Source organism: Mus caroli, unplaced genomic scaffold (assembly GCF_900094665.2).
Source record: "Mus caroli unplaced genomic scaffold, CAROLI_EIJ_v1.1 scaffold_11259_1, whole genome shotgun sequence".
In the NCBI taxonomy this organism is placed as follows: domain Eukaryota; kingdom Metazoa; phylum Chordata; class Mammalia; order Rodentia; family Muridae; genus Mus; species Mus caroli.
The window spans coordinates 1-13,002 of NW_018389659.1; the positions used below are offsets into that span (position 1 = coordinate 1).

Here is a 13,002-nt window from a genome sequence, read left to right on the forward strand (position 1 = left end):
GATTTGCAGGGAACTAGGATCCCCTGCTGAAGTAATCTGGTGATATGAGGACTTATACCTTCTCGTGCCTCTTTGCTCATAGGGTACTGGCGAACACCAATGGGGGTGGCCCCCGACTTAAGCTCGATCACTACCGGGGGAACTTGTCTTGCCAACCCCATTCCTCCTGTCTCGGCCCATGCCTGGAGAAATTGATCAAGCCAGTCCTGTAGCCCCTCAGGGGGTTTTGACTTGCTTTGATAAATCCGGTATTCTTCTCCCAGTTGCAGAGATAGTTCTAAAGTTTGAGGCTGTTCTATTCCCCATGACACTATCGGCCCAGGAGGGGAAAAGGTTATTTGTGCCTTCAATTTAGTCAATAAGCCTCTTCCTAGCAGGGGCGCAGGGCACTCCGGAATGACCAGGAACGAGTGAGTCACCTGATTCTGGCCTAGGTTTACTGTCCTGGTCATAGTCCATGGGTATGACTTTTGTCCTGTGGCTCCAATTACTAAGGTTTTCTCATTTTTTTTTTAAACTTTCCTAGCAGGGTTTTAAGCACTGAAAACTCTGCGCCTGTATCTACCAGAAAATTTATAGGGGTCCCCTCCACTTCTAGGGTTACCCTAGGCTCGGGGAGGGGTACCGAGTCCCGTCTCCCCTAGTCTTCACCTTCTCTGAGAGACAATACTTGTGTCCCTTGCTTCTTTTTAGGACACTCTCTGGCCCAGTGGCCTTTCTCCTTGCAGTATGCACACTGATCTTTTTCTAGGCGCAGTCGGTCTTTTTTGGGTCTCCTTGGCCCCTGCCTTTTCTCATCTCTCAGGTCCCCTGTCTGTCTAGTCCTATCCCTTTCTCTATTTACCACTGTGGCCAGAATTCGAGTCAGAGCTCTCTCCTGTCTCCTGTCTCTCTTATCTTCATCTTCTTTTCTCTCCTTCTTTTCTCTCTCTAACTTTTCCTCCTCTGTTTCTCTCTTGTGATACACTTTCTCNGCCTCCCTAACCACATCCCTTATAGTATAATCTTGCAATCCTTCAATCCGCTGCAGGTTCCTTCTAATATCAGGAGCTGACTGCCCTATGTAGTCCATAATCACTGAAGCCCGCTGCCCCTCTGTCGTAGGGTCGAACGGGGTATACCTCCTATAAGCCTCCATGAGTCTTTCTAAAAAAACTGAGGGGGGCTCAGCTGGCCCCTGCATAACTTCTCTTACCTTAGCCAAATTTGTGGGCCTTCGAGCAGCTCCTCTGAGACCCGCAACTAGTGCCCTTCGGTAATTGGACAGCCGTTCCCTACCTTGTGCTGTGTTATAATCCCATTGGAGGCGAGTTAAGGGAAATCCTTCGTCTATCTCGACCGAGGTCTGGACCGGCCATCCAGCTCCATCTCGGACGTTCTTCCATGCCTCGAGGAGAATTCTCTCTCTCTCCTTGGTGGTAAACAGGGTTTGTAGGAGCTGCTGGCAGTCATCCCAGGTGGGCTGGTGTGAGTACATCAGAGACTCTATCAACCCTGTAAGCCCTATAGGATTATCTGAGAAAGAAGGATGGTTTACTTTCCAGTTGTAAAGGTCAGAGGAAGAAAATGGCCAATATTGCAGAAGCTGTAGGTCATTCTGGCCGGAAGGGGGAGCTCCAACAGCTCTAAGTGGAAGCGCCACCGTAGAATCGGCTGGCCCCTCTGAGAGCACTCCCCGCTGGCTTTTCGTTCCTGCTGAGGGACCTCCCTCCCCACTCCCTAGACTCAAAGGTGGAGCCGCCAGAGCCGAGGGCTGGGCTGCGTGTGGAGCTGGGAAAGGGTGCAGGTTGGAGGACTGGGGTATAAGGCGGTGGTAGAGAGTCGGACCATTCCGGAGGTTCCTCTATCTCCGGATAGATTTTAGAAACAGCCGCTGGTTGTGGTGGGGTGGATTTTTTGCTGGCTCCTTCAGGTAGTATTTTTAATTTTTCTTTCTCAGCATTCTCTCGAACCATCAGAACCTTGGTACCATCCAGGTACCAAGGTTGGAAGAAATGGGCGTAGGGGTGGAAGAAATGGGCGAACCCAGGCAGGCGGGAATCGCGCTAAATCTTCCCACAGTGTGATATACGGCTGCTGATCTGGAAACGATCCGGAGCCTTCCTGAAAGACAACGGTCTTTACGGCCCTAATGGTGGGGAGGTGAAACGTCCCTTCCTGAGGCCAACCCACTCCGAAGGTGGGCCATGCCGAGGTGCAGTAAGACTGCCAGGGTTTCTTTTTAACTACTACTGATAAGTTTTGTTCTCTTGCCCTAACGTCCGTCCAATGGTCCTCAGTCAAAGATAACGGGGTTGAGATAGTCTGTCCCATAACAAAAAACAGAAACAGAGACAAAACGAAGACAGAGACAAGGGACACGAGAACGTCCAAGCACACTCGTTCCTGCCTGGACTTGTACAACCAGCCAAACGCTACCTCTGACGGGGTGGGATTCCACGTCCACTCCCGCTCTGGCAGAAAGAGCACTTTATCTCTCTCACTTTGCCAAAGGACAGCCGGGTCTTCCCGACTGTCTCTGACCCTGGGCACTTCTTCCTCCAGGATCGCCCTAAAAACGTCTCCCCAGGGCTGCAGCTTTGCGGCTCAGGACGTCTCCTTCCGCACGCACACACACTGGATCCTCACAGATCTCAGCGGCAGCTGCCAGAATACTAGAACTGGAAAATGGAGACACAGATTCAGCGGCACCACACTCAGACACACCAAACTCACACAGACGTACCTCCAAGGGGTATTCTTGGGGTTCTGGGTGACACCAAAATCCCGGACGAGCCCCCACGATGTAGGGCCCCAAATCTAGGGACCCCCACTCTAGTCCAGGGACAGGGAGCACCCATGAACACAAGAATCCTCTCTTGTTGCAAGACACACGAGGCTTTATTGGCAGAGCTCTTGGTCGACATGTACCTCACACAGGAGGCAGGGGAATCGACCCCAAGGCTTGGGAGTTAGGGGTTTTTAAAGAAGCAAAGAGTTAGGAATACAAAGAATTTTGACAAAGGCATGGGATTGATTCATTAACAGAAAGATTACAATTCAGCAAAAGGGGCATCAGAGCTTTGTTCTGGTGGGCTTGGGGCTTATCTTTGTACCCGGCGCCAAGGGGTAATAGAAGGGAGGTTCTGGCCAGATGGTGTGGACTAGATAAGATGACCCTGCCTGTCTTCGGATTGAGGGGAGATTCTGGCCAGATGGTGTTAGCTTAGATAATGTAGCCCCATTTGTCCTTGAATACCTTTTCATCTTTACGGCCAAGATGTTTTTAGGAATGCCTTAACAACAGCCCTGCCCTGGCATGCCTGGGGGCTATTCTGCTTTGTTCTCAGTCCCAGATCAGGGCTGTGGAATCCTAAACAAGTCACAATATTCCATCTTCCTTCAATAACAATAACTTATGAGCTGATTGTGAAGACACACAGAGCACATTATCAGTAAAAAAAAAAAAAAAAAGAAGCAGTTACACTTAAACCAATCAGAGAATATTAATCTTTTCTAGCTATAATTATAAAATAAAAGACACTTTGTAATCAGATAAACACAATAATCACGAATGCAGAGAATTTTCTTAGGATAAAACCATCTATCAGCTTTTTTGCCCCAATACCATGAGGTTGCAGACTCTCTTTTTTCTTTTAAAGAACAGTTTGTTTGTTTTTTTTTCCCCGCAGGGGCCCTCCTGCTGTGTGCCTGTTCTTGGCTAAAGCCTGTGGCCCCTCTAGGCTTTCCTATACCAGCAGAGAAAGTTTTAGTCATCTTTTATCTTCCAACATGAAAACACAGAACATTCATTCATTCAGACTAGACATGAACATACATGTATTGAACATGTGGTGAACAGACTGGTGCACCAGACATTAGACATGACCTTAGACAAAAACACAAAGAGGGCCCAGAACTCGATTGGGCCGTGAGGACAAACCCCAGCCTGGCCCAATTTTCTGTAGCCTTGTCGGAGATCCTAAGCCTGGCTGGAGTTTTGAGACCTGTCTCAGTCACTTCCATATTAGGTGACTCATCAAGACCTGCTTGTCCCTGCCTCTGCATTGCTGTTGCTGATGTAGAGCTTTGCCATTGGCCCTGTCAGTCACTCCATACCCTCCATCATACCTCACCCCATCCTATGTCATCTTACCCCATGAAACATCTCCTCACTATGTTATGAACTTATGTAAGCAAGAGACTGATGCCATAAAGTTGAGTCCCTGCTTCTACAAGACTCCTGGCTCAGTGTGTTTCTTTTGGGCTATTGATACTCACCATCTAGTTCTTGGCTTTGTGGTGACATGAATAATATCTTGACTTGTCTTTGATTTAGGTACCCTCCTTGTGTTGGAGTTTTCCTTCTAGTAGGGCTCCTAGAATCTTCTGAAGGGCTGGATTAGTAGATAGATACTATTTGAATTTGGCTTTGTCCTAGAATATTTTGGTTTCTCCATCTATGCTAATTGAGAATTTTGCAGCTTACAGTAGTCTAGGCTGGCATGTGTGTTCTCTTAGAATCTACATGATCTATGACCAGGCTCTCCTGGCTTTTAGTGTCTCTGTTGAGAAGTCTGGTGTAATTCTGATTGGTCTGCCTTTTTATGTTACTTGGTCCTTTTCCCTTGCATGTTTTAATATTCTTTCTTTGTTTTGTGCATTTAGTGTTTTTATTATTATGTGATGAGAGGACTTACTTTTCTGGTCCCATTTATTTGGTGTTCTGTACACTTCCTGTACCTTTATGGCCATCTCTTTCTTTAGGTTGAGGAAGTTTTCTTCTATGATTTTTTCGAAGATATGTTCAGGTCCTTTGAGCTGGGATACTTCATTCTCCTCTATTTATTATTCTTAGATTTAGTCTTTGCACAGTGTCCTAGTGTTCCTAGATGTTTTGTGTTAAGAGTTTGTGTTTTGCATTTTCTTTGACTGTTGTGTCAATCTCTTCTTCAGTATCTTCTGCATCTGAGATTCTCTGTTCTATCTCTTATACTCAGTTGGTGATGATTGCATCTGTATTTCCTTTTTTTTTCCCTTAGTTTTCCATTCCCATGGTTGCCATAACTTGTGTTTTCTTTATTGATTCTACTTCCACCTTTAGGTCTTGGATAACTTTATTCAATTTCATCACATGTTTGAGTCTGTTTTCCTCTATTTCTTAAAGGGATTTATTTGTTTCCTCTTTAAGAGCTTCTACCTGTTTACCTGTTTTTTTTCCTGTATTTCTTTTAGTGAGTTATTTATATCCTCCTTAAGGGATTGCATTATCATCATGAGATTAGATTTTAGGTCAACTTCTTGATTTTCAGGTGTGTTGGTGTATTCAGGGCTTACTGTGATGGGACGACTGGGTTCTGATGATGCTCATATATATTGGCTTCTGTTGCTTATGGTCTTGTGCTCACCTCTCACCATCTGGTTATCCCTGGTGTTTGCTGAGTGACTTTCTGGAGTTTGCCATTTTTGTCCCTGGGCTGCTTCAGATGTCCTGGTAGTCCTGCTGCCCATGGCTATAGCAGAACTCCTGTGGGGCTTTCCAACCTGGGATCTTCAGAAGGGCAGAGAAGCTGCTGATATGTTGCCCTGATTACAGCAGATCTCCTGGGAGGCTTTTAAACTGTTGGGTCTTCAGAGGAGCAATCAAGCTGTTCTGTGTCAAACTGTTCTCTGGCGGGACTTATGGACTTTGGTTTCTGTTTCTCTGTGTGTAGCAAATCTCAAAGGAGACTTTCATTCTGTTGGGTCAGTTTCCCTACATGCCATGAAGTCCCTGGGATGTCTTCAGACTGTGGAGTCAGTTGCCCAGTTGCCTTGTGTCCAGAGGCTTTAAAGCTGTGGTGTCAATTATCCTGTGTAGAGTGGATATCCTGGGACTCATATAGGCAGTTGTTATGTGTGCAATGTAACTTCTGGGATGCCTCAGGCTGTAATGTCTTCAGGGGAGTGGACTAACTGCCAGTCTGCCCTGGCAGATGGTGCTGACCAGAAGAGAAGTCAGGGAGGGGAGCTTCCGGGTGTGAGGAATCCCAAGTCCACTGGGCTCCCACAGGCAGTGGTGGGACTTCAGAAGGGTTCTTACTAGTTGCTCTGTGTATAGTATATCTCCTGAGATGCCTGTAGGCTGTCCTTAAATCAGATTTTAAGCATCTCTTAGAAAACCATTATCATTCTACCATATATAGTTTTAACCAGAGGAGCAGGATTTTCACTCTGAACTCATTATAGCACATCTTTCTGTCCTTACACTGCAATATACCTCCTCTCCTTCATCCCCACTGAAAACCTCAAAAGAGTTTACAAAAGGAATATATTTCCTGGCAGCTCTGCTACCAGAAAAAAAAAAAAAAAAAAAAAAAAACAGAGAAAACAACATTCTTCTCCTGAGATCTACTCTTTTATTGATAAGAAAGGAAAGAGATGTGAGGCTTCAAAGACATTGATAAGGAACAATTGGATCACATAGACAATGGGTGCTTCCCATAAGGTACTGTATGAATACCAGTACTTAAGTTGTGCTCACTTATGATATAGTTTCAGAGAAAGGACTGTAATTATCCTATGATTACTTAGGGTTAAAATAACATATTACTTGGTGTTATTAGCAAACCTCTGTCCTAGATCTAATGATGTTGTTTTTAGGTATACCTTTAAGCATTCTTTACTGAAAAAAAAGTTCCTTATATTTTAACTTTGTTACTTAGTCAGCCCTTATATGATTAATGTTTTGCCTGCATGTATGTATAAGCACATTCATGGCTCATGCCTGTGCAGGTAAGAAGAGAGAATGAGGTCCTCTGAAACTGCTGCTATATAATGGTTATAAGGTAACATGTAAGTAGTAGCAATCAAACTCTGTTCCTCTGTAAAAATAAGTGTTCTCAACCAGTGAAATATCATTTCTATGCCCAAAGGATGAAGAGTTTTGTAAGCTACTTTAGAGACATGAGAGTGACTACAATACCATATATAGTGAGATGGTTTGAATGAGAATGGCCCCCATAGGGCATTAGATTTAAATGCTTAGTCATCAGATTAGCATTATTTGAGGAGGATTACGAGGTGTTAGAGTAGGTGTGGCCTTATTGGGAGAATTATATCATTGGGGATGGGCTTTGAGGTTTCAAATGACAGCTCCAGAGGCTTTCTGTTCTCTTGCCTGTAGATCCATAGCCCAGCTCCTTCTCTAGCACCATGTATGCATGCCAACATTCTCCCAACCATGATTATATGGATGAAGCCTCTGAAATTGCAAGCATATTTCAATAAAGTCATTTCTTTTATAAGGGTTTCCTTGGTTATGTTGTCTCCTCATAGCAGTAGAACCACAGGTAAAACAGAAGTTAGTAATGGGGAGAGAAGAATTGCAGTGTCAAACCTGACAATGCTGGTGGTTGACAAAATATGGACTTAAGGACTTTGGATATAGAACACACTTGAATGGTTTAATCAGAACTTAACGGTACATACTAGACATGTACCATTGGAACATGGAAGACAGTGATGCTGAGAGCATTATGGATTATGATGGCCCAGATAACGAGGTTTCAGTGGTGTAATGGCTAGTTTTGTGTCAACTTGACACAGCTGGAGTTATCACAGAGAATGGAGCTTCAGTTGAGGAAATGCCTCCACGAGATCCAACTGTAAGGCATTTTCTCAATTAGTGATCAAGGGGGAAAGGCCCCTTGTGGGTGGGACCATCTCTGGGCTGGTTGTCTTGGTTCTATAAGAGAGCAGGCTGAGCAAGCCAGAGGAGGCAAGCCAGTAAAGAACACCCCTCCATGGCCTCTGTATCAGCTCCTGCTCCCTGACCTGCTTGAGTTCCAGTCCTGACTTCCTTTGGTGATGAACAGCAGCATGGAAGTGTAAGCCGAATAAACCCTTTCCTCCCAAACTTGCTTCTTGGTCATGATGTTTGTGCAGGTATAGAAACCCTGACTAAGACAAGTGGAGAATATTAGTACATTGCCTACAGTCTCTTGTGATACCTGGTCAAAGAATATGGCTTCCTTTTCCCCTTGTCCAAAAAAAAAAATTGCTTCAGGTTAAATTCAAGAATTTTGTACTAATGGCAGTGGCAGAGATTTAAAAAGAGCCTAGAATTGGCTATATTGTCTAATAATTAATGCCCACCCATATGCAATTATATAATGCAAAAAAGCATACTAAACAAAGAAAAGTTAAAAAAAAGTGTATAGTTTGTGGAGAAAAGGAGCACTAAGAAAAAAATTTAAAGAAAAATCTAATATTAAATGAAATAAAGGGAGTAGTGACTTTAGGCAAAACTGCATCCAACTGAACTTCCAACTTGTGAAAAGAAATTAACTAAAATCTTAAGCAGTAAAAGAAACCATCAAAACAAACAAAAGAAACAAACATAAGGTTATGAAAGTGTATTTCAAAAAGGAGAGCCAGTTCCAGCCCCAGCAAGCAGAAGAACTTGGGAACATCATCCATATGAAACAAAAGAACACACAAAAAAAGAATACAAGATGATGCACCCACAACATACATAAGATATTTCCTCTACAGGCCTTCATAGTCCCATAGATTTGAATGCTTAGTCATCAAGTGGCACTACTTGGGAAGGAAAGGAGGTGTTACCTTGTTGGAGTAGGGGTAGCCTTGTTGGAGAAAGTGTATCTCTAAGGGTAGGCTTGGAAGTTTAATATGATATGTCCAAGGGCTTTCTCTATTAATGCACATAGATCTGGATGCAGTACTTCTCTAGCTCCATGTCTGACAGCATGCCATCATTATCCCCACAGTGTTGATTATGGGATTAACTGCTGAACCTGTAAGTAGGTTTCATGTGAATGCTTTCTTTTATAAGAGTTGTCTTGGTCATGGTATCTCTTCACAGGATAAGAATAGTGAATAAGACACATATTCATTGTATAAAATCCTAATCATGACTGTTTTGAAGCACATACTTGTTTTCATCCAATATCTTTCTTTGTGATTGTAATAAAAATTTCCATCATATATGACTTATCCAAAATTCACAAAATGAAAGCCATTGTGAGTGGTGTAAATGTCCTGTCTCCAATCAAACGAGGCCAAAGGAAAAGACTTGGTGAAGATAAGAGAAAGGAGTATGAGAAGAGGAGATGGAAGAAAGGTGGTGGAGAGTGAAGGGAAGGGGACAACTAGTAGCTCCTTTGGTATGATAGTGGCAGTATGGTTGAATAGGAGAAAACTATTACCCTTTTCAAAATGTAAACTGCACCTTCTTTGGCAGCAACCATAGATCTGAGCTGTCCTAAGAACAGAAGCCTCATAATACAGGCCACAGAAGAACATGAACATGACAAAGTTGAAGTGTGACATCAATAAGCATATTAACTTTGATTGGTGAATATGCTTTTGGAGCTCTGTACCATAGGACTGGATAAGGGGTATTCTTTTGAGTTAAAGAAGATCTCCAGGTACAAACAGGAATTCAACTAAAGGGTAGGAAAACACATTTATTCCAGTATGAAGCTAGAAGAGGTGAGCAACATCATGGTTATAAGAAAAGCAGATTCTGAGGCCTGAACCATTTTTTTAAAATCTTATTTTATATGATATGTACAAATATTTTGTCTATATCTATATATGTGTACTATGAACATGCCTGGTGCCTATTCAGGTTCAAAGATGGTGTCAGTTTCCCTGGGATTGTAGTTACAGACAGATGTAAGCTGCCATGTGTTTGCTAGAAATCAAACCCCAGATCCTCACCAAGAAGATCAACTTCCTTTAGCCACTGGAAAACACCTTAGAATTTGTTTGTTCATTTATTTAGTGCTTGAAATGAAACACAGTGGAATAATCACTGCTCTCTGTAAATACTCCTCAAGACCTTGATTATTTACATACATAAAAATGGATAAAAATTAACTCATGAAACAACACAAACTACTTCAATATTCAAAAACCAAAAAGTAAAAACAAAATCTAAATAATACCTTCAACTTCTTTTATAAATTATTGAAAATAATTAGAGGGGGAGAATGAAGCAGTTACTCCAACTTCTTGATATACATGGGAATTCAGAGTGAGCAAATAGACATAGTATTTCAAACTCTCTAAAATCCTTTCTGCTAATTAGAAACACAAAACCAAAAAAGAAAAGAAAAGAAAAGAAAAGAAAAGAAAAGAAAAGAAAAGAAAAGAAAAGAAAAGAAAAGAAAAGAAACACATCAACCAATGACCTCATGGAATGCTAATATTCCATTGATACAAACAGGGACCACATGGAGATGAAACTTTTAGTTGGGGAAACCATTCAGCTTAAGTGAAATTAAGTCTTCTCCTCAAGGATCTACCAATAATTGTATCAAACCTTGTATCAGTAAGAGGTAGGTACTATATGACACCTATATATTAACATTCAGTATAAAGAACACGGCATCACTCAGAAAGTACATTTTCTAAAGAACTCAAACAGAGTTTGTTAACTGAGAAGAAAATGATTGAATTTGTACAGCAAACCAAAATTGTTAAAATGTAATGGGTAAGAGGCAGATGGGGACACTACACAAATGTGTGTGGTGTGTGTTTGTGTTTGTGTGTTTGTGTGTGTGTGTGTGTGTGTATGTGTGTGTACAAACACACACATGTGTACAAGTGTGAATTATATATCTAAGAGGCAGATTGTGCAAATTAGATGCAAATAAAATTAAATAATATAATAATATAATATAATATTTTCTGGGGTAATAACAGTTCTGGGAATTTAATTTTAAATGAATAATTCTTTCTTATTAGATATTTTCTTTATTTACATTTCAAATGTCAGCCCCTTTCTTAGTTTCCCCTCCAAAAATCCCCTCTTCCCTCCCCAATCCCCCTACTCCCCAACCCACCCACTCTGATTCCTAGTCCTGGCATTCCCCTATACTGGGGCATGGAACCTTCACAGGACCAAGGGCCTCTCCTTTCATTGATGACTGACTAGGCTATCTTCTGTTACATATATAGCTAGAGCCACAAGTTCCACCATGTGTTTTCTTTGATTGTTGGTATAGTTCCAAGGAGCTTGGGGGTACTGGTTAGTTCATATTGATGTTCCTCCTATAGGGCTTCAGACCCCTCCAGCTCCCTGAGTATTTCTCTGGCTCATTCATTGGGAACCTTGTGCTCCATCCAATGGATAACTGTGAGCATCCACTTCTGTATTTGCCAGGCACTGGCATAGCCTCACAGGAAACAGCTATATCAGGCTCCTGTCAGCAGGCTCTTGCTGGCATCTGCCTAGTGTCTGGGTTTGGTGGTGGTTTATGGGGTGTATCCCCAAGTAGGGCAGTCTCTGGATGGTTGTTCCTTCAGGATCTGTTCTGAACTTTGCCTTTGTAACTCCTTCCATTGGTATTTTGTTCCCCATTTTAAGAAGAAAGGATGTATCCACACTTTGCTCTTCCTTCTTCTTGAGACTCATGTGTTTTGCAATTGTATCTTGTGTATTCTAAGTTTCTGGGCTAATATCCACTTATCAGTAAGTACATATCATGTGTGTGCTTTTGTGATTGGGTTACCTCACTCAGGATGATATCCTCCAAATCCATCCATTTGCCTAAGAATTTCATAAATTCACTGTTTTTAATAGCTGAGTAGTACTCCATTGTGTAAATGTTTCACATTTTCTGTAACCATTACATCTCTTGAGGGACATCTGGGTTCTTTCCAGCTTATAGCTATTATAAATAAGGTTGATATGAACATAGTGGATAATTCTTAAACTTTAAAAGAAATATTGTAGCCAGACAAGGAAATCTCCCTTTGCAATCTGAAGATGAAAGAATGGAATGGCTGGGATTTAAAATATTTAGGGGGAGATAGATTAAAAATGCTGAAGGTAGATGAGATCAACACAGTACAGCAAAATCTCCAATATAGTTGAACATTATATTTTATTGGGGAGATTACTTACACTAGTGTTTCAATATCAATGTATTTTATAAAAGTTGAGCATTATATTATATTGGGGAGATTATTTATACCAGTGTTTTACCATTAATGTATTTAAAAGTTCATAAAATAAAGAAAAGTCATTATCATGGCATGAAAAATAGGTCTGTTTTTGTTTTTAGTATTGATTTCAGGGAACAATATGTGAAGTTAATGAATTCCAATACTCATTTACACATATACAATTTGATGGCTATTCTTCATTGTCAACTTGTTTACAACTGAAAATAAAGCACAAAACCAGAGGGCATGTATGGGAGGGAATTTTGCTTAATTTGAATTGTGAATATCTAATTCAAATCCAAAATTTTAAGATACTATGATCTTTTGTGGAGATTTTTTTAACCTTGGAAAAGATGTGATTTTGAGGAATCTAGATTTTGAAGAATGAAGAAAGAGCTTTAATCTAGATCTAATATAAGACAATCCTTCTGCTGGAATACTATATTAGAACATAGAAGAAGGAAGATATTGCTCTTTGTCTGCTTGGCCCAATGTTGCTAACAAGCCGATTCCTTCACTGGCGCTAGAGCATACTACTTCCATATTCCAGCATATACCAAACAGCTACTGAAATATTCAGCCTTCTGGACTGAGCAACTACCAGATACTTGAACTTTCTGTTTGTACCCAGCCACTATTGGATTAGCTGGACTGTAGCCTGTAAGTCATTTTAATAAATTGTGTGTGTAAGATTATATATGTTAGTAAATTGTATCTTATATCTCGGGTATACTAAGTTTCTGGGATAATATCCACTTATCAGCGAGTACATATCATTTGAGTTCTTCTGTGATTGTGTTACCTCACTCAGGATGATGCTCTCCTTGTCCAACCATTTGCCTAGGAATTTCATAAATTCATTTCTTTTAATAGCTGAGTAGTACTCCATTGTGTAAATGTACCACATTTTTTTGTATCCATTCCTCTGTTGAGGGGCATCTGGGTTCTTTCCAGCTTCTGGCTATCATAAATAAGGCTGCTATGAATATAGTGAAACATGTGTCCTCCTTACCGGTTGGGAAATCTTCTGGATATATGCCCAGGAGAGGTATTGCTGGATCCTCC

At 41.5% G+C, this 13,002-nt stretch overlaps 1 protein-coding gene across 1 annotated transcript; it reads right to left on the bottom strand.

Moving 5' to 3' along the window:
- Positions 1-58: 58 nt before the first annotated feature.
- On the bottom strand, positions 59-2,906 carry LOC110288225 (the record flags this gene model as incomplete). The annotated part of the gene is given in 4 exon segments (XM_021154628.1): positions 59-500; positions 503-1,843; positions 1,970-2,103; positions 2,726-2,906. Coding segments are annotated over 4 exon segments (2,098 nt in total), but the record flags the coding sequence as incomplete, so codon positions are not given.
- Between the last annotated feature and the right edge of the window lie 10,096 nt (positions 2,907-13,002).